The sequence below is a fragment of the Bombina bombina genome, chromosome 6, assembly GCF_027579735.1.
Source record: "Bombina bombina isolate aBomBom1 chromosome 6, aBomBom1.pri, whole genome shotgun sequence".
In the NCBI taxonomy this organism is placed as follows: Eukaryota; Metazoa; Chordata; class Amphibia; order Anura; family Bombinatoridae; genus Bombina; species Bombina bombina.
The window spans coordinates 569,428,416-569,450,307 of NC_069504.1; the positions used below are offsets into that span (position 1 = coordinate 569,428,416).

The following is a 21,892-nucleotide window of genomic DNA, read 5'->3' on the forward strand; positions in this document are numbered from 1 at the left end:
GCTGAGCCCCACCCTATTCAACATCTATATGGCCCCTCTCGCCGCCATCGCCCGACGACATGACCTCAACATCGTCTCCTACGCCGATGACATCCAGCTAATCATCTCACTCACCAGTGACCCCACCACCGCCAAGAGAAACGTCCATGAAGGGCTGACGGCAGTCGTCACATGGATGAGCTACAACTGCTTAAAGCTGAACGCAGACAAGACCGAAGTCCTCCTCCTTGGTCCCACCACATCCGCCTGGAATAACTCCTGGTGGCCCACAGCCCTCGGACACCCTTCAACCCCCACCGACCATGCACGAAATCTAAGCGTCATCCTGGACTCGTCGCTCTCCATGGACCAACAAATCAACGCCGTCTCCTCTGCATGCTTCCACACACTTCACCTGCTGCGAAAGATCTTCAAATAGATCCCAACCGAGACCAGGAAGACTGTCACCCACGCCCTCGTTAGCAGCCGACTGGACTACTGCAATGCATTCTACACCGGCTCCACCATCAAGCTCCAAAAGAGACTAGAGCACATCCAGAACGCCTCGGCCAGACTAATCCTCCAGATCCCTAGTCAATGCCACATCACCAAACACCTGAGGAACCTGCACTGGCTCCCCATCAACAAAAGAATAACATTCAAGCTTCTCACCCACACATTCAAGGCCCTCCACAACATCGGTCCCGAATACTTGAACCACCACGTTACATTCTACACCCGTGCCAGACAACTTCGATCGGCTGACCAAGCCCTCGCAGTCACCGCCCGCATCAGGAAAACCACGGCGGGAGGCAGATCCTTCTCTCACCTGGCAGCCAAGACTTGGAACACCCTCACGCTGCACCTCAGACAAGCTACCGCCCTAACTAAGTTAGGAAAGGACCTCAAGACCTGGCTCTTCAACTGAACTGCAACCCTCAGCGCCTTGAGACCCTTACGGGTGAATAGCCACGCTTTACAAGAACCCAATAGACAGATAGAGCTTCACAGGTTGCCACTGGAATCCTCTTTCACTCCTCCATGATGACATCACGGAACTGGTGGATGTTAGAGACCTTGCGCTCCCCCACCTTCCATTTGAGGATGCCCACAGATGCTCAATAGGGTTTAGGTCTGGAGACATGCTTGGCCAGTCCATCACCTTTACCCTCAGCTTCTTTAGCAAGGCAGTGGTCATCTTGGAGGTGTGTTTGGGGTCGTTATCATGTTGGAATACTGCCCTGTGGCCCAGTCTCCGAAGGGAGGGGATAATGCTCTGCTTTAGTATGTCACAGTACATGTTAGCATTCATGTTTCCCTCAATGAACTGTAGCTCCCAAGTGCCGGCAGCATTCATGCAGGCCCAGACCATGAAACCCCCACCACCATGCTATGCTTGACTGTAGGCATGACACGCTTGTCTTTGTACTCCTCACCTGGTTGCCGCCACACACGCTTGAGACCATCTGAATCAAATAAGTTTATCTTGGTCTCATCGGACCACAGGACATGGTTCCAGTAACCCAGTCTGCTTGACTTCAGCAAACAGTTTGCAGGCTTTCTTGTGCATCATCTTTAGAAGAGACTTCCTTCTGGGACGACAGTAATGCAGACCAATTTGATGCAGTGTGCGGCGTATGGTCTGAGCACTGATAGGCTCACCCCCCACCCCTTCAATCTCTGCAGCAATGCTGGCAGCACTCATACATCTATTTCCCAAAACATACCTCTGAATATGACGCTAGGCATGAGCATTCAACTTCTTTGGTCTACCATGGCGAGGCCTGTTCTGAGTGGAACCTGTCCTGTGAAACCGCTGTATGGTCTTGCCTACCGTGCTGCAGGTCAGTTTCAGGGTCTTGGCAATCTTCTTAAAGCCTAGGCCATCTTTATGTAGAGCAACAATTCTTTTTTTAGATCCTCAGAGAGTTCTTTGCCATGAGGTGCCATGCTGAACTTCCAGTGACCAGTATGAGACAGTGTGAGAGCGATAACACCAAATTTAACACACCTGCTCCCCATTCACACCTGAGACCTTGTAACACTAACGAGTCACATGACACCGGGGAGGGCAAATGGCTAATTGGGCCTAATTTGGACATTTCCACTTAGGGGTGTACTAACTTTTGTTGCCAATGGTTTAGACATTAATGGCTGTGTGATGCGTTATTTTGAGGGGACAGCAAATTTACACTGTTATGCAGGCAGGCTGTACACTCACTACTTTACATTGTAGCAAAGTGTAATTTCTTCTGTGTTGTCCCATGAAAACATATAATAAAATATTTACAAAAATGTGAGGGGTGTACTCACTTTTGTGAGATACTGTGTATATATATATATATATATATATATATATATATATATATATATATATATATATATATATATATATATATATATATATATATATATATATATATATATATATATACACACACACACACACACACAGACATATACACACACATATATATATATATATATATATATATATACACATATACATATATATATATACACACACACATACATATACACTGTATATACATACATATTTTACAAAAAATGCATCATATATATTTAGAAATATATATTTAAAAATAAATAGAAAATGTGATCCTATGTGAAGAACATTGGAATGTAAAATATTTATAAACTACCTCCAGGTGCTGTAGGTTTAAAGTGACAGTCTACTCCAGAATTTGTATTGCTTATAAAGGTAGATAATCCCTTTATTACCCATTTCCCAGCTTTGCATAACCACGATTATATGAATTTACTTTTTACCTCTGATTACCTTCTAAACCTCTGCAGGCTGCCCCCTTATTTCAGTTCTTTTGACAGACTTGCATTTTAGCCAGGAACAAAAGCAAAGGCTGCACATCAGGTCCGAAATTCATACATAGGTTTATTGTAAAATTAAGACCCAAACAGACATGGACAGAAAGGGTAGTCTGGCGTGTTTCACGCCCCCTAGTGGTGAGTAAGCTCCACTAGGGGGCGCGAAACGCGTCACACTACTCTATCTGTCCATGTCTGTTTGGGTCTTATTTTTACAATAAACCTATGTATGAATTTCAGACCTGATGTGCAGCCTTTGCTTTTGTTCCTGATGTTTTGAGCGGTTGGTTCCTGCTCCCCTTTGGCTTTGCACCTTGCACTCAGCATTCTCTCTGTGGCTACGTTAACAGCTGGCTATCTTTGATGAGGTCATCGTTTAAGTGACACCACCTTTTCTTGCAACATGGAAGCTGAGCGGCTGTGCTTTGACTTGCATTTTAGCCAGTCAGTGCTGACTCCTAGGTAACTACATGGGAGTAAGCACAATATTATCTATATGGCAAACATGAACTAGAGCAGTTTAGCTGTAAAATAAATGTCAATATGCACTGATTTAAGAGGCAGCCTTCAAGGGCTTTGAAATTAGCATATTAGCCTAGCTGTCCCTTTAACTCCTGTCGGGTTAGCGCACAAGTGATAAGTGTTTTTTCCAGTAGGGCTCTCCATAGAAGTCTATGGGGAGAAGAAGTTAAGGTGTTGTGATATCCAAAGTCCTGAAATTAGTGCACATCAGCTTTTTACTTTTTTTTTTTTATAATTTGCGTGCTAACCCACACATGTTAAAAGTTTACTTCTGGTGGCGATTGTGCTTGAGCGAAAGTGCTAAATAACGCACCACTTGTAATCTGGCCTTATGTGGGCGTTGCAAAGGTGATTGCTTGTCCATTAATAAATATAAAATATTTAAAAAAAACATAACATTAAACATTCAAAATATGATAACAAGCAGAACGTAGAAAACTATTGCTTTAAAGCATGAATAAAAGTCAATTATATAAAATAAATCAAAAGCAAAGAACCCCAAAAATCAAACAAAGAATAACAGAGGATTAACAACTAACAAATGTTTCCCCAATCCAAAAGTAACATTGGCATCAGCCTTATCTAGAGTATTATTATTATCTTTTTTGTAATGTGCCAACAGATTCTGCAGCACTGTATGAGGTATAATAAATCAACTGGAAAAAAAAGGCCGACTGGTACAGAAGGATTATATTGCTGGTGTTCTGAGAAATTAACGAATAATATTTGTTATAAAAACACAATCATTTAATCTCTTGGTAAGCAGTAACCAACACAAAACTGTCATTTAAACTACTAATTGGCAGTAACACAAATTCTAATTGTTTGTCTAGTCTTTGATAGTACAGAGAAAACAAGTGTGCATAAAAAGGAGTTAGATCACTGTTTACAGGAGTGATTTAAAGGGACACAAAACCCAATTTTTTCTTTTATGATTCAGATAGAGCATGCAATTTTACTCTAATTTACTCCTATTATAAAATGTTCTTCGTTCTCTAGCTATCTTTATTTGAAAATGCAGGAATGTAAGCATAGAAGCCGGCCCATTTTTTGTTCAACACCTGGTTAGCGAATGCTTACTGGTTGGCTCGATTTAGCCACCAATCAGCAATGGCTATCCAGGTGTTGAACCAAAAATGGGCCGTCTCCTATTCTTACATTTCTGCTTTTTCAAATAAAGATGGCAAGAGAATAAAGAAAAATGTATAATAGGAGTAAATTAGAAAGTTGCTTACATTTGCATGCTCTATCTGAATCATGAAAGAAAAAAAATGTGGGTTTTGTGTCCCTTTAAAGGGACAGTCAACACAAAAATAGCTGTAATATATATCTAGAAAGTTGCCCTAGATCGTTTTTTCCCAAATATATGCCAGTTTTTAAAGATAATCAATTTTCCCCCTGCTGTCGATTTAAAATGTCTGTGTAGCTCCGCCCCTTTTTCATCATCTGTGACATCATTAAAATCCTGTGTTCCTGTAATTGTTCTAAGTTACTCGTAACCCGGCTCTCACAGAGAACAGTGACAAATGCTCTGATGTATTGTAAGAGTTTTTATTGCACTATTGCTAAAATTAATTTTTCAGAATATTTGTTCCTTAAAGATTCAGGCAAACTGAACTTTTCGATGCTGCACAAGTCTAGAATTATTTCTTCATTGTTTAGTGTTCCCTGGTCACATTCACTAACAAAATACCCACAGTTTGCCTGAATCTTTAAGGAACAAATATTATGAAAAATTAATTTTAGCAATAGTGCAATAAAAGCGCTTACAATACAAAAGAGCATTGTATTTTTGTATTTTAAAAAAAAGTTTAAAATGTCTCCTGCTCACAATAATTATTAGAATGCAGACTAGTAATGACCATTCTCACTGTTCTCTGCGAGAGCCGGTACTTGCGCCACAGGATCTCCATTAAACCACGTATATATTATGTAACTGAAAGTTCACTTAGAAACCACATAATAAATAATCTAAATTGCATCACATTCAAAGGGACACAAAACACCTTTGAGACTGTAATATAAAATGTTTTATTATGTTTCATAAAACAACTTTATTGGTCCCCAGCTACTGTGCGCCTATAATCCTGTGAAAAAGTGCCCAGAGTACAATAGGCGCATTGCACATGCGCAAAAAACGGGTTACGAGTAACTTAGAACAATTACAGGAACACAGGATTTTAATGATGTCACAGATGGAAAAAGGGGCGGAGCTACACTGACATTTTAAAAACAGCAGCAGGGGTAAAAATAAGTGATTTAACTTGAAAACGGATTATCTTTAAAAACTGGCATATATTTGGAAAAAACGGATCTAGGGCAACTTTATATATATATGTTACAACTATTTTTGTGTTGACTATCCCTTTAAGCTCTTGATTTTCAGGAATTCATACAGAAGCAATTTATATCCTTGATTGCTCCTGACCTTCACATATCTGGTGTTAGGTCAGCACTGTTTGCCTTGGAGTCGAGGGGATACAGAAGAGGGTCTGCAGTGTGGAGATGGGGCAACTGGGCAGAAGTTAAGGATGACTGTTCCACAGCACACCTCAAAAGGTGCTCCACATCTCTCCCCAGCTAATGAGAACAGAGCCACAAATACACATTACTTGACACTACAAGGGCCACTTTTCTAGGCTCCAATGCACCCAGTAATTGTCAAACCAGGAGTTAATGAAGAAATTTAAATCTAAGTGGGTTTTAATATGGTGGAGATAAGGAGGCTACATTTAACTTTTTTTTACTATTGTTAGATTTCTCTAACCCTAACTAAAAAAAAAATAATATCTATACATTTAAAGACAAAGGAAGAATAAATCTCTGAGATAAAGTGATACATACATCATTGTAAATACAGAGTTATTACGCTTTGTGTGCATTGTAATACTCAGATTTATTATGGGTTATTCTACGACAAACAAAAACAATAACAGGAGAGACGGAGTTTGGAAATTCTTCCAGAAACATAATCTATTTATAGTTCTTTCTTGTGTCTTAAAAATAACTTGGCCCAGTCAGCAAAAAAAAAAAAAAAAAGAGCAAATGAAACAGTTTTAAAAATAAGACTTGAGTTTTAAAGGAAGTTTCAGAATAAGCTGTATTTGTCAACCTGAAAATATCTTCCATTAATATCAAAGGAGGGGAATATATATTATCTGAAAAATACAGGGGCACACAGCATCATCCAAAATAGACAAATGACAATGGAATTCTTCATGGGTCAATGCTGGTTTATAATTTAACCCAAACAATGAGTACCTAAAATTTTAGTCTCCTCCCCACTGGGCTTCTTTTACGTCTTGTTTACATACCTTTATTAATAGAAAATACAGCCGTATTCATATTTTCTATATAGGTAGCACTTTCAACAGGCAAGAAATGTGAAGAGTTATTTGTAAGCAATGTAATACACTCCAACAGGTCAAATGGATAATTGTGGACAAATTAAAGGGGAGAAATACAATTTGGCAATTGTCCCTTTAAAAGGGACAGTCTACACCAGAATTGTTATCATTTTAAAAGATAGATAATCCCTTGTTTACCCATTCCCTAGTTTTGCATTACCAACACAGTTATATTTATATATTTTTTACCTCTGTGATTATCTTGTATCTAAGCCTCTGCAGACTGCCCCTTTATTTCAGTTCTTTTGACAGACTTGCAGTTTAGCCAATCAGTGATGGCTCCCAGGTAACTTCACGTGCACGAGCACAGTGTTATCTATATGAAAAACATGAACTAACACCCTCTAGTGGTGAAAAACCTGTTATAATGCATTCTTAAGAGGCGGCCTTCAAGGTCTAAGAAATTAGCATATGAACCTCCTAGGTTAAGCTTTCAACTAAGAATACCAAGAGAACAAAGAAAAATTGGTGATAAAAGTAAATTGGAAAATTGTTTAAAATTACATGCTCTATCTGAATCATGAAAGTTTTTTTTGGACTAGACTGTCCCTTTAAGCAAAGTTAAGTAAACAAAGCAGTCAATTTGGAGAGAAATCTCCAAATCACCTTTAAATAAACTTCAATAAGTCAACTGAAAACCCACCCTTGATAACAGTCTTAGATGACTGAGGTTGGTTATCATAATAGTAGAACTTGCTATTAGATCCACAAATCATCATTTTGACTTGAGGGTCCCTTTAACAGACTTTAAAACAGCAGTTTCAAGTCACATACTTTACAACTGACTATCTAAAGTGGTTAAATCAGATTAAAAATAAACAAATAGATTATGAAATCGACTATTTAGAATGAATGTTTTTACTACTAATTTTAATATAATATCCCCATTCTATTAAGTTGGTGATACAAGTGTTTTCATAATTCCTTTAAAGGCATTGTATAGTGAAAGCTTGAACTTATTTTCTCTTGTGTTGTTTTATAAAGCTTTCACATCACACAGATATGCAGCATGAACACTTTTGTCATGCAACCAAAGCCTGAATAACCATTTAATTATTTAATGTTGGCATTGTAACAACGCCACAGTCCCATTTGTTAAAACGATGCCCAAATTGTATAATAAATAAGGTGACCTAACATATCAAATAATTAGTGGACACTTGTGCAAGGACAAACTGCAGGTGATTCTGATATATACAGGCTGTGTGGCCTAAAACAAAATGGCTGCAGTCATCCTGCAGAAGAAATTGCCTATTAATTGACCATCAGGAGGGCCGTCTTTACACATTTACATTTGCAGGTCCCCCGAGTGTAGAAGCATTATCAGTTGACACAGCTTTTTATTTTTTCATCCAGACTTGAACCCTGTACATGCTTTTCTGCCTTGTTTGCCTGCTCGCACTCATCCTTCAGGGAAAAACTGCAGCAGACTATTCTGGCCTGACAATTCATTAATATAGTAGGGAGTGGATTAATTTGTGCTCGATCCTTGTCATCTTGGCTTGAGCTGATGTTAAATGATCCAATTAAATGTGCTTGATACTATTCCTGTTGCTTTCAGCTCCTGTTATGCTTCCAGGCTGCAATTTCTTTGAACCTAGCACCTTTGCACCAGTAATAGGGCAGCTTACTGAGAAGCGCTCTGTCTGCACTTAGGCATTATTCCATGCTCTATATTATTGCATATATGTATTAGGCTTAGAAAGTCAGACAAATCGTATGAATATTCTAATATTTAAAATGCCTGTTATTCTATATCTCCAACAAGACTCTTGCCAATAAATCCAACCTGGCAGCAAAAATGCTTGCCTGCTGCATTAAATATGGCAGTATGTCACCTGGACTTAATCATTATTTGTACGGAACAGTTTCTCGGATACAGTATTAACTTTGCTCTATATCCTCATCTTTCATCCCTGCCCACACATTTTAAATTTTCACCAATGCTGCGACAACTTAATAAGTGGCACAAAAGCACCTGGGCGTGGACACAGCCATCTTAAGGCTGCCTGTCTGTGGTATCCAAAGCCCATTCACAGTCCGTCTGCAGCCACCATCCACAGTCTGCCCTTAAGTGCTGCACTCTTCTCTCTTACATTTATGTGCCAAATACACTATGTTAAAGAGTCATAAATCTAATTTGAGATAAATGCTTGTACCCCTTTAATACATTTTTTAAAAACTTCTCCCAGTACATAATTGCAGATTACAATTTAGCATAGATATGACTAGCCTAAAATGCTTGTATTTCCTTAAGTGATTTATGCATAATTAATAATCACCATAAATTATATGCATATAATCATAAAGGTATATTGTGTATGCAGATTTTCAAGTATTCCCTGGTGCAGCAATTTTTAAAGATAACAACATAATTGTATCTCATGTCATGACATAACTTTGGAATACATTGACCATAGTGCATGGTTGCATATTTAGCTTAAAAAAGTTCAAATTCAGCACCATGATGTTAATGTTTCTGACTTGAAAATATGTGACACTTTCCTTTGTTTTATTTACATTATAGTAAAGTCACCAACGGTTTACAAGGTGTTTGGAATGTCAAAGTGACAGTAATTGACCTATATAAACTGACAAACAGGCAGTAAAGTCACATGTATGCACCTGCCACATTCTTGTGACTCTGAACAAAACATTTTGATCCATATTTTTCTAATGGTTATTTGTAGCGGGATTATTTTTCACCATGATTAAATTATGTGTCATGATCTTATTCCCTAAAATATTCTATCTAATGCAAACTATTCCATTCCCTTTACATCGCTCGGATATACGAATGATAAATACAATTCTAATTAAATTCCTTTGGCAAGGCAAAAGACCAAATGTTAAGCCTGGAAAAATTACAAATGCCTAAGGAAAAAGGAGGGCTGAATTTACCAAATCTAATAATATATAATAAAATAGTCCTAGCAAAATTTGTGATAGACTGGTTCATTATACAGATATAGAGCTAGAATTTTTTTTTTTTTATATCCATTTACTCTCTCGGCACTGGCTCACATTCAGGTGAAAGATCTACCTACACTGTGTAAAAATATGCCTGTAATGAACAAATCTATTAAAGCCCGGCAGGATATTTGTTCAATTAGCAGATCTAACTTTTTAATATCGGAATATTTCCCCTTAGAGGGAAACAGTCTTTTTATAGCGGGATATACAACAAAACCCTTCATAGAGTGGGCAGAATTATTATTATTCTTTATTTATAAAGCGCCAACAGATTACACAGTGCTGCCCATGGGTACAAGGATAACAGTACAATAGAGAAACAATACGACCAAATTTTACAGAAAGAAACAGGGGGAATTGAGGGCCCTATTCCTGTGGAAACTTACAATCTAGATGGGTAGGATGGGAAACAGGAGGTGGGGACTACAGAGGTGAGAATGCTATTAGTGAGCAGATAGAGGGCAGCTGTTAGTTAAGTGAAGTTAGTATGTTAATAAGTTGGGTGATAAGCTTCCCTGAACAGAAAGGTCTTTAGGGAACGTTTAAAGGAGGAGAGGTTAGTGCGTTCCAGAGGGTTGGTGCCGCCCGAGAGAAGTCCTGTAGTCTAGCATGAGAGGAGGTGATGGTAGAGGACGCAAGAACAGGTCATTGTTGGATCTTAGGGGGCGGGCAGGAGTGTATTTGTTGATAAGTGAGGACAGGTAGGGTGGGGCAGCATTGGTGAGGGCTTTGTAGGTCAGGGTGAGAATTTTGAATTTAACTCTGTTGTGAATGGGGAGCCAGTGAAGGGACTCACAGAGAGGTGCAGAAGAAACAGAGCGTCAAGAGAGGTGGATTAGTCTGGCAGATGCATTAAGGATGGATTGGAGGAGAGAGAGGGAGGCCAGTTAGTAAGTTGTTACAGTAGTCAAGTCTGGAAATTACCAGGGAGTGGATTAGCTGTTTAGTAGTTTCAGCACTTAGAAACGGACGAATTTTGGATATATTGCGTAGGTGGTTGCGACAAGATGAAGAGAGAAATTGGATGTGGGAAATGAAGGACAGATTTGAGTCAAGCGTGACTCCAAGGCAGCGGACTTGGGGTGATGGGGAGATAGTTGTGTCACCAACAGTGATGGAAAAATTAGAAACTGGAGTAGAGTTAGAGGGAGGAATTAGAAGTAGTTCGGTCTTGGACATGTTTATACTTAGGTGGTGAGAGGCCATCCAGGATGAAATGCCAGATAAGCAGTCACTGATGTGAGAATTGACAGAAGGAGAGAGTGCAGGGGTGGAAAGGTAGATCTGGGTATCGTCAGCATAGAGATGATAGCTGAAGCCATAGCTGTTGATAAGTTTAACCAGTGAAGAAGTGTAAATAGAGAAGAGTAGAGGACCCAGGACAGAGCCATGAGGTACTCCAACAGACAGAGGCAAAAGAGAGGAGGAGTCACCAGCAAAAGAGACGGAGAAGGATCTGTTAGAGAGATAAGAGTGAATCCAGGAGAGGGCAGTGTCACAGACCCCAAGAGAGCTGAGAGTCTGTAGGAGAAGGGGATGGTCAACAGTGTCAAAAGCAGTAGAGAGGTCCAGTAAGATGAGTATAGAGTAGTGGCCTTTGTTTTTAGCAGAAAGGAGATCGTTAGTAACCTTGGTGAGGGCACTCTCAGTTGAGTGTTGGGGACGGAAGCCAGATTGCAGGGGGTCGAGCAATGAGTTGGAGGACAGGAATTGGGTTAGGCGATTGAAAACTAGTTTTTCAAGTAATTTTGAAGCTAGAGGGAGCAGTGATATGGAGCGGTAGTTTGCAGGGGAGTTAGGGTCAAGGGAGGGTTTTTTGAGGATGGGGGTGACCTTTGCATGTTTGAAGGAGGAAGGGAATGAGCCGGTAGAAAGGGATAGGTTGAATATGTGAGTAAGATCCGGAGTGAGGGTGGGAGACAGAGGGGGAATTAGATGTGAAGGAATAGGGTCAAGTGGGCAGGTAGTGAGGTAAGAGGAAGACAAAAGGGAAGCCACTTCGCTCTCAGTGGTTGGGAGGAGGGTGCAGAGAGTGGCAGAGGGGGTGACTGGGAGTGAAGTTGGGAGATTGCAGGTTTGTATTGGGATTTTTCTTCAGATGGCAAGTGTTTTATTGAAAAAATAGTCAGCAAGGTCTTGAGCACTGAATGCAGATGAGGGGGTGGTGCAGGTGGGTAGAGAGAGAGTTGAAGGTGGAGAAGAGACTTTTAGGATTTGAAGAGTGAGTGGATATAAGAGAAGAGAAGTATGTTTGCTTAGCTAAGCGAAGGGCAGAGATGTAAGAGTAAAGAGTGAACTTATAGTGCAGGAAATCAGCGGGATTTCCTCCAGGCACGTTCAGCAGTGCGTGAGCATTTTTGTAGGTAGCGTGTTTGTTGGGAGTGCCAAGGCTGGAGCTGACGACGTGGGACTTTGCGAAGTTGGGGCGGAGCGAGAGTGTCAAGTGCAGCGGGGAGAATTAGGACTTAAAAATCTTTATCAATTAATAAATAAACAACATATATGATTAAAACCTTTCAGAATATCAGACAAGAGTTTGAGCTTTCCAATAGCCATCTATTTGCATATTACTAAGTAAGAAATTTTATAATGACCTTAATCCAGCAACATGGATAAGAATGGAATTCTACATTTCAGGAAAAAAATCTTCATTCAATTTAGAAGTGGAACATATTATATTTCCCTAATATACAAGTCTTTAATGACAATTAAAAGTGAAAAAATACAGAGGAGTCACTCTAAATGGGCTGAAATACTAGGTACAGACTTAGCGGACAATGTGATAACACAAAGTATAAGGAGAGTAAACAAAGCATCATTAGCAACATACTATCAAGAATCTCAAGTTAAATTAATTCAGATGGCATATTTAACTCCAGATAGAATGGTCACAATAACCAAAACAGGAGATGCTCTTTGTATAAAATGTGGCAATAAAAAGGCAAATATACTACATTGTTTCTGGTATTGCCATAAAATTAGAAAGTTTTGGCATAAACTCTCTGTTTGGCCAAGTAATATACAGTATCTCACAAAAGTGAGTACACCCATCACATTTTTGTAAATATTTTATTATATCTTTTCATGTGACAACACTGAAGAAATGACACTCTGGCCTCTAGTTATCAAGCCGTCAACCGCAAATACGCTGGAATTCCGCAGCGTATTTGTGGCGAGGCTGATTCGCTGTAGTTATCAAGTTATCAAGCCCAAAAGTAGAATCTAGTGACGTAAGCTACGATCCGCCGGTCTCAGTCCGACACAGATCGATTCTTACGTCACTCCAGATGTGCCGAACGCAAGTTCGGCACAATATGACTACTTTTGCTAGTTATCAAAGAACTAGCAGGTACGCTCGTCACTTTTCCGGCCCAGCGTACCTGGTTTTCAATCCGCCACCCTGGAGGTGGCGGATCGCATAGGAATCAATGGGAGTCTGACAGCAGCGAGAGCTCATGTTCGCTGCTGCCCGATATCCCATTGATTCCTAGGGGAGATGTCTGCACCTAACACTCTAACATGTACCCCGAGTCTAAACACCCCTAATCTGTCCCCCCTACACCGCCACCGCCTACATTATACTTATTAACCCCTAAACCGCCGCTCCCAGACCCCGCCGCAACTATAATATATTAACCCCTAAACCTGGACCCCGCCGCCACCTACATAATACCTATTAACCCCTAATCTGCCATCCCCTATACCGCCGCCAACTATATTAAATTTATTAACCCCTATCCTGGCCCCCCTATACCGCCGCCACCTATCTTAAAGTTATTAACCCCTATCCTGCCCCCCTATACCGCTGCCACCTATAATAAACTTATTAACCCCTATATACTGCCCCCCCTACACCGTCGCCACTATATTAAACTTATTAACCCCTAAACCTAAGTCTAACCCTAACACCCCCCTAACTTAAATATTATTGAAATAAATCTAAATAAAAATTACTATTATTAACTGAATTATTCATATTTAAAAATAAATACTTACCTATAAAATAAACCCTAATATAGCTACAATATAACTAATAGTTATATTGTAGCTATTTTAGGATTTAATTTTATTTTACAGGCAACTTTGTATTTATTTTATATTAACTATTTAATAACTACCTAGCTAAAATACTTACAAATTACTTGTAAAATAAATCCTAACCTAAGTTACAATTAAACCTAACACTACACTATCATTAAATTAATTAAATTAACTACAATTACCTAAAATTAAATTAAATTAATTTTTAATTAATTAATTATGGAGGACCTCTTCTTGCCCCGCTTGGATGAAGACTTCGGCCGGATGGAGGACCTCTTCTTGCCCTGCTTGGATGAAGAATTCGGCCCGGCTGGGTGAACACGGCTCAAGGTAGGGTGATCTTCAGGGGGTTAGTGTTAGGTTTTTTTAAGGGGGGTTTGGGTGGGTTAGAGTAGGGGTATGTGGGTGGTGGGTTTTAATGTTGGGAGGGTTGTATTTTTTTTACAGGTAAAAGAGCTGATTACTTTGGGGCAATGCCCAGCAAAAAGCCCTTTTAAGGGCTGGTAAAAGAGCTGATTACTTTGTAATTTAGAATAGGGTAGGGCATTTTTTATTTTGGGGGGCTTTATTATTTTATTAGGGGGCTTAGATTAGGTGTAATTAGTTTAAACTTCTTGTAATTCTTTTTTATTTTCTGTAATTTAGTGTTTGTTTTCTTTTGTACTATAGTTTAGTTTATTTAATTGAATTTAATTTTAGGTAATTGTAGTTAATTTATTTAATTAATTTAATGATAGTGTAGTGTTAGGTTTAATTGTAACTTAGGTTAGGATTTATTTTGCAAGTATTTTAGCTAGGTAGTTATTAAATAGTTAATAACTATTTAATATCTATTGTACCTGGTTAAAATAAATACAAAGTTGCCTGTAAAATAAAAATAAATCCTAAAATAGCTACAATATAACTATTAGTTATAATGTAGCTATATTAGGGTTTATTTTATAGGTAAGTATTTATTTTTAAATAGGAATAATTTAGTTAATAATAGTCATTTTTATTTAGATTTATTTCAATAATATTTAAGTTAGGGGGGTGTTAGGGTTAGACATAGGTTTAGGGGTTAATAAGTTTAATATAGTGGCGGCGGAGTAGGGGGGCAGGATAGGGGTTAATAAATTATATATAGGTGGCGGCGGTATGGGGGGGCAGGATAGGGGTTAATAAATTTAATATAGGTGGCGGCGGTATAGGGGGGGCAGGATAGGGGTTAATAAATTTAATATAGGTGGCGGCGGTATAGGGGGCGGCAGATTAGGGGTTAATAGGTATTATGTAGCTGGCAGCGGGGTCCGGGAGCGGCGGTTTAGGGGTTAATATATTTATTATAGTTGCGGCGGGGTCCGGGAGCGGCGGTTTAGGGGTTAACATATTTATTACAGTTGTGGCGGTGTCCGGGAGCGGCGGTATAGGGGGTAAAATCTTTATTTAGTTGCGGGGGGCTCCGGGGCGGCGATATAGGGGGTAAAATCTTAATTTAGTTGCGGGGGGCTCCGGGAGCGGCGGTATAGGGGGTATAACAGTATAGTATAGTGTGAGTGCTTAGTGACAGGGGTATCAATAAAGCTAGGAAAAAGCCGAAGAGCAGCGAGATCGATAACTGATAAATATCACAGTCCGCTGCTCATCGCTCCGTACTTGGTGCGCGGCTTTTTGACAGCTTTATTGATAAATTTGGCGAGCGTATTCAAGTCCGCGGCAGCGAAGTCCCTCAAAATACCTCAACACACAGCCATTAATGTCTAAGCCGTTGGCAACAAAAGTGAGTACACCCCTAAGTGGAAATGTCCAAATTGGGACCATTATCTTTCAGCACTGTCTTAATCCTCTTGGGCATGGAGTTCACCAGAGCTTCACAGGTTGTCACTGGGGTCCTCTTCCACTCCTCCATGACGACATCACGGAGCTGGTGGATGTTAGAGACCTTGCGCTCTCCCACGTTCCGTTTGAGTATGCCCCACACATATTCAATAGGGTTTAGGTCTGGATTTCAGTGACCAGTATGAGAGATTGTGAGAGCGATAACACCAAATTTGACACACTTGCTCCCCATTCACACCTGAGACATTGTAACACTAACGAGTCACATGACACCGGGGAGGGAAACTGGCTAATTTGGACATTTTTACTTAGGGGTGTTCTCACTTTTGTTGCCAACGGTTTATACATTAATTGCTGTGTGTTGAGTTATTTTGAGGGGACAGCAAATTTACACTGTTATACAGGCTGTACACTCACTACTTCACATTGTAGCAAAATTTAATTTCTTCAGTGTTGCCACATGAAAATATATCATCAAATATTTACAAAAATTTGAGGGATGTACTCTCTATTGTGAGATACTGTAGTTCAAATTAGAATAAAATTGGAACCCCAATATATATTTTTTTTAGATGGAATTAGATACAGGGGATATACTAAATTTTTGAATGTATCCATTCTGCTGGGTGGGAAAATAATATTAAAACTATGAAAGTCCCAAAAAGCTCCTAGATTGGGGAATCTGAAATTAGAGCTCAGTAATATTCTAATATTGGGATAGATACCATATCCCTTAAGGAAAATCGAACAAGAGCATTTATACAGAAGTTGGAGAAATTTATCATAAACTCCTAATTTGAAATAAAAAAAAAATTACAGTTGTGTAAATTCACTAATTCAGAACCTCTGTTACAATAAATCACTCCAATGTCATCTCTGGGAAGGAATGTTAAATGTCAAAGAAGATCCCGAAATCTCAGCAAATCAGCCCTTAACAATAACAAATGTAGAGGCAAGTTTTATCTCACTAGATTTATAGTCCAGTATTTTCTAAGGGCATCACATAATGCTTTTTTTTTATCATGCATTCCTTTGGATTTTGCTTACACTACACCCTCTTCCATCTTTTCATCCCACACAATTCTTTCTATCATACAGCATTGACTGAACGTAAAATGAAATGTTCCACCATTTTGGGCTAGATTACAAGTGGACCGCTAATTTATTGCGCACCCACAAACGGGAAAATGAGCCCATTTGCGGGCACGCGATAAATAACCAGCCATTACAAGTGGCTGGTTATTGCTAACGCCAGTTAGCAGTCAGGATTTATCCTCCCTCTTCTCCACCACTTAGGTGCAGAATTTCAATCTCCCTGGTCTCGTCTGACTGGGGAGATTGACAGCTCCAGCCTGCGTGTGATTGGCTGTGCACGGGCAGGGGCCGGGATTGCACGCAATCGCAAAATAGCGCTTGTGTGCAATGTTAAATTTTGGCAGCCTATAGCTTCCCGCCAGAGGAGTGCTGGGGCAAACAGGGTAGAATATGTACGCCCCTGTCCGCCCTTGCTTGATAAATCGAGCCCTATGTGTAACAGTCTATGTCTAGAAATAAAAAAACATTAATATTCACACACCTGAGAACATTTTTAAGCAAGTTCACTTCAGCATTATTATGGACCTTCATAAAGTTTTTTTTTTTATAATATGAGTAAAGTGGAATTTGACACTTATTTATCCACCCATACATGTTCAGTAATTTACCTTGTTCCTAAAATTCCACAGGCCTTATTTGCATGTCAACCAGGAACTGAAGCTGAGCAAAAAGCAGAAGTTGGGACAAACAGTAACTATATTGGCAGTAATAAGGTCAGCGTTAGGTTATTGATACCTGTTATAACAGTTCAGATGTGAAACTGCACACTGCCTCAAATGCAAACACATAGCTAAATCTTGTTTACAAATCACTGCACACAAAAAGGCTACACGTACAATGTACATAATGTTTTCAAGAGCCATCTTTATTTCATTTCATAACCATTACTAAGTTTTGACAGTGAGGGGGTGCACTGGCTTCTGTTTCAGGGGATTGATGATTTTGTAGTGTTTGTCTAACATAAAGATTGGGGTCCACTAATGTGGCCCTCAATTGCTTTTAATGTGGACCTTTATTTTCCCAGACAACACCTGTTTTTTTCCATTGACATGGTTTTGTTTCTGTGTGCACACAAAGGTTTGTGGCACTTGCTCATTTGATTTATTTAATTGTATCTTAAGAAGTATATATATATATATATATATATATATATATTTATTTATTTCAGTTAATAGTTACAATTTCCTTATCTAACCCTGTGAGTAAATTTAAAATTGTCCATTGTGGCTCCTCATTTGCAAAGGTACCAGTGGTAAAATGTTCTTCATTCATGTTTATGATCATATTTTTCATATGAGTTACTTTAAAGCTACTTATCTTTTGCCTGCTGACTTGTGTTATATGTATGCATCTACTTTGTACTTTACATTCTGCTACAATGTTTGCTTTGCAACACACATGACTTACTCATGTATCCGAATGACTTCCATCATGTGTGTCTGGAGTGGGTTCATTTTGCCACTTATTATATATTCAGGGAATTTTAGTCCCCACCCCCCCAGGAAAATTTTCAACATATGACCATGACTTCCATACCTATTATTGTTATGTGCATGCAAAAACACAGATTCAAGGCTTCGTTTCTAAGCCATTCTAATTAAATGGCAAATCTGAATTTTTTTCCCAAGATACCGATTTGATAGGTGAAGTATTCCCCATAGTTTTCTAAAAAGGTTTTTTTGCAGAGGATTTTACAAATGTCCTCAGAATCAACAGCAAATTTAGGAGCCAATAAAATATTTTTGAGCCAACCAGACGTTTTAGGATCAAGACATGTGTGTTTGTATATTTAGAACCTACTTTTGTGTGAAAACCTCAGATGAGCTGTGTGGTACTGCAAGGAGACTCTTTGTATTAAACAAACTTGCTGTATGTGTCACAAACTTAGCCTCTTCTTGCTTTTATAATACTTGTATGTGTTAATTCAATGTCTCCTATCTCAAACTGCAATAAACTTAAACGTAACCTAGTTCAATAACCTTAAAGGGACATTAAACTATTTTTTTCTCTCTCTCATAATTCAGACAGAGCATACACTTTTAAACAACTTTCTAATATACTTTTATTACCAAAATTGCTTCATTCTTTTGGTATCCTTTGATGAAGGAGCAGCAATGCACTACTGAGAAAAAACAAAACATATTGGGCAAGCCAATGACAAGAGGCATATATATGTGCAGCCACCAATCACCAGCTAGAGCCCAGTAGTGCATTGCTGCTCCTGAGCCTACCTAGGTATCAAGGAAGGAAACTAAGAGAAGGAATCAAATTTGATAACAGAACTAAATTGGTTGTTTAAAACAGCATGCTCTGTTTGAATTATGAAAGAATTTTTGTTTTGTTTCATATCCCTTTAAAAGTGACAGTTTTTTGCTGTCCCTTTAAATAAATAGAGAGTCCTACCAATACCTGTTGACAGCTTCTTAGAAGATAGTTAGTGCCATTAGGGCAGAGCTAAGCCAGAATGCTTGTGGGACTGTCACACCTGTGGCATGCCGCTTTACATATGCCTCCCTCTTTCCAGTTCCACTACAAAATGAATCAACAGAGTGACTCAGACAAAAAGCCACCACAACCCAACCAAATATTACTACAATAATAAGCTGACATACTAATTAATTTCACCTTTGTTGCTAAATGCTTCAGAAGATGATATTATAGTCAGAGAACTTGCATTCCGCTAATAAAACATGATAAATTACATGTAAAATGGTTCTGCAGTGGTTTTCAAAGATAAAATGAAATAGAAATAAAGTTCTCAATATAATGTACAGATGCTGATTACCAGTGGCTTTGCTGGACACAGTGTAAGTCAGCATATCAGAAAAGCAAAGGGACTGCCACAATTAATACACAGCTCAGTGTTATGAAGGAACACTGCATCCATTCACCTTAGTACTGCACCCGATGGGAAAATGTGTAAACACATACAGTATGGAAGGCGGAGCAAGTACAATGCTGTCTTTTTCTTTAAAGAGGTCCCTGGCTCCAGCCTCCCCTTCTCTCCTCTGCATTTCTGTGAATTTGAAGCTTAACCTTTTGTCTGCCAGAGAAGCTCTATTTTGTAATAAAAGCCTTCAGTTATGCTGAAATATACTGCCCACCCAGTATGCATGTGTGTTTAGAAAAGGACTATAGTATTGACATGTTGTAAGTTATCCTACTGGGACACTGCATTGAGAATATTTCACTGTCAAAAGAAAACATTGCAATTAACAGTATGGTGTGACTCATAAGGCCCACTGTTTCCCCATGCTTGAATATGTCATTTAAAATTAAACTTTAAAGTCAGAAATGTTAGATGCGTGCAGTTACTGCATATTTTATTGCTGAATGTAATGTTGCAAAAACTGGTAAAACCTGTAAAAAGAATGACATTTGCATGTATAATAGTTGATCTACTTATATACACATTGTTAAAGAATGTACATCACATTAAAATATTCTAGTCGCTGCATTTCTCAATACCAAGCTAATGTATACAAAACATGCACCTTACACCCTTCTGAACAACAAAGCTTCTTATCAGAAATATTAATTTATATGAGAAGTGTTAACTTTGCTCAAGCACAGGAAAGAAAAAATATATATATATAAAGTGAAAGGCACAATACAATGTTATAATCTGAATTAATTCAATGCAAAAAAAAAGCTAATTATATTAACATTTTACTTAGAGCCATCCACTAAAAAGCTGCTACTATTTAATTATTGACACTATAGCCTTCATGGTCATGGAAACAGACACTGCCAGAGTGCACACTATATAACTGTATTGCACATATATTTAATGCTACAAAATATCTGGTTTTACATTCATATGAATACAAAAGTGGTTAAAAAAGACCTTTATTGTAGCACTGCAAGTTTATGTCCTAATGAACTGGCAGTCTAATAGATATCTATGGAGAGGCAAACAAATAAAAAATAAGTAATGGTTATTTGTAAAAGTACTAAACATATCACAAATATGTTTACAATCAAATGACCAGTACCCTGAAAACAACAAGAAGCCTCACCTTGTTTTATTGTCAGTGATGTATATAACCTCACAACAAACCATGCTCATCACTAGCTGACTTAAATTTAACTCTTTTACTCAGATGAATTACTCTCATCACTTCACTGATGAAACATTTATCTTATTTAGTAACCACAAGCGTCCAGTGTTACCACTGCCCCCCTGAATATAATGTAGGCAGGTGACCTTAGTATAATAAACACAAGAAGCTCGTCTTACTCCCCAGTGCTACAGTTTTGCATTTTGTTGTTCATACAGAAAAATCCATCATATGTTAATCCATGCAAACTAGTAGAGACCTCTCAAAGTAGCCAGGCAACGGTGATGTACAAGGTTGTGTTTGTGAATTGTCACCTTTAACGAATATGCATAGTATCTAATAAATACAATTGAAGATGTATGGAGCAGAAATCTACAATAGCAAAAAGAATAATTACATCGTACAGTAGAAATAATATATAAATATGATCCATTAGTTTTCAAAACCATAACAATGTATAAAAGTAAAATCTACAGCATTTCAAGAACAGCTTCACGTACCATTGTGTCAGCGCAGGGAACAACTAAGCCCACGAGTGATTAGATGTGTTTCTTCTGCCTATGTGTATCCTGCTCGGTGGTTTGCATAAAGGCATGTCACATGAGGTACAGTGCAGCGGCCGATGTCCCCATCCAGGTGCACTTTGCAGAGGAAGAAGTTGGGTGTGTATCTCAGTGGCAGACGTGGAGTCACTTTCAGTTCCTGGAGGAGGATCAGTCTGCGTTGCCTTCTAGTCTCTTGTCCCAGTGGGATGCTGAAGTTACACAGCTCCGACTGCTGCCGCTGCTCTTCCCTCCTCTTGTTCAATCATGCGATTTACAACAAGATCCAATGCACCAGCTCGGGTTATCCCTGTCCATAAATGGCAAACTCAGTTTTGCCTTAACCAATCAGTTCCTCCTCTCCTCCAGTCGTATTTTCCCTGGGGAATCCTACAGGCTAGCAGAAGCGGAGCAGGTTCTGCAAGGGCTTCTGGTACATGTAGTTTTTTCAGGTCCGTAATTAATTAATACACTCTGTTACTTTTGGATGCTTCTGACAAACCACTTACTGAATGAAACGCTGCACATTTTGAAGAATTGTAAATACGAAATACAAATTCTATACATTTTAAATGTATACTATAACAACAAATTCTCTGTAATTGTGTAG

The 21,892-nt window shown here is 38.8% G+C and overlaps 1 protein-coding gene across 1 annotated transcript in view; it reads right to left on the bottom strand.

The window, feature by feature from the left end:
• MYO1E (myosin IE) overlaps positions 1-21,618 on the bottom strand; it is a 416,633-nt gene extending 395,015 nt beyond the window's left edge. Inside the window, exon 1 of the mRNA XM_053717534.1 lies at positions 21,241-21,618. Within this exon, the coding sequence (XP_053573509.1) occupies positions 21,241-21,243 (3 nt within the window). The 5' untranslated portion in view covers positions 21,244-21,618. The remainder of the gene's footprint in view (positions 1-21,240) is intronic.
• Positions 21,619-21,892: the final 274 nt, after the last annotated feature.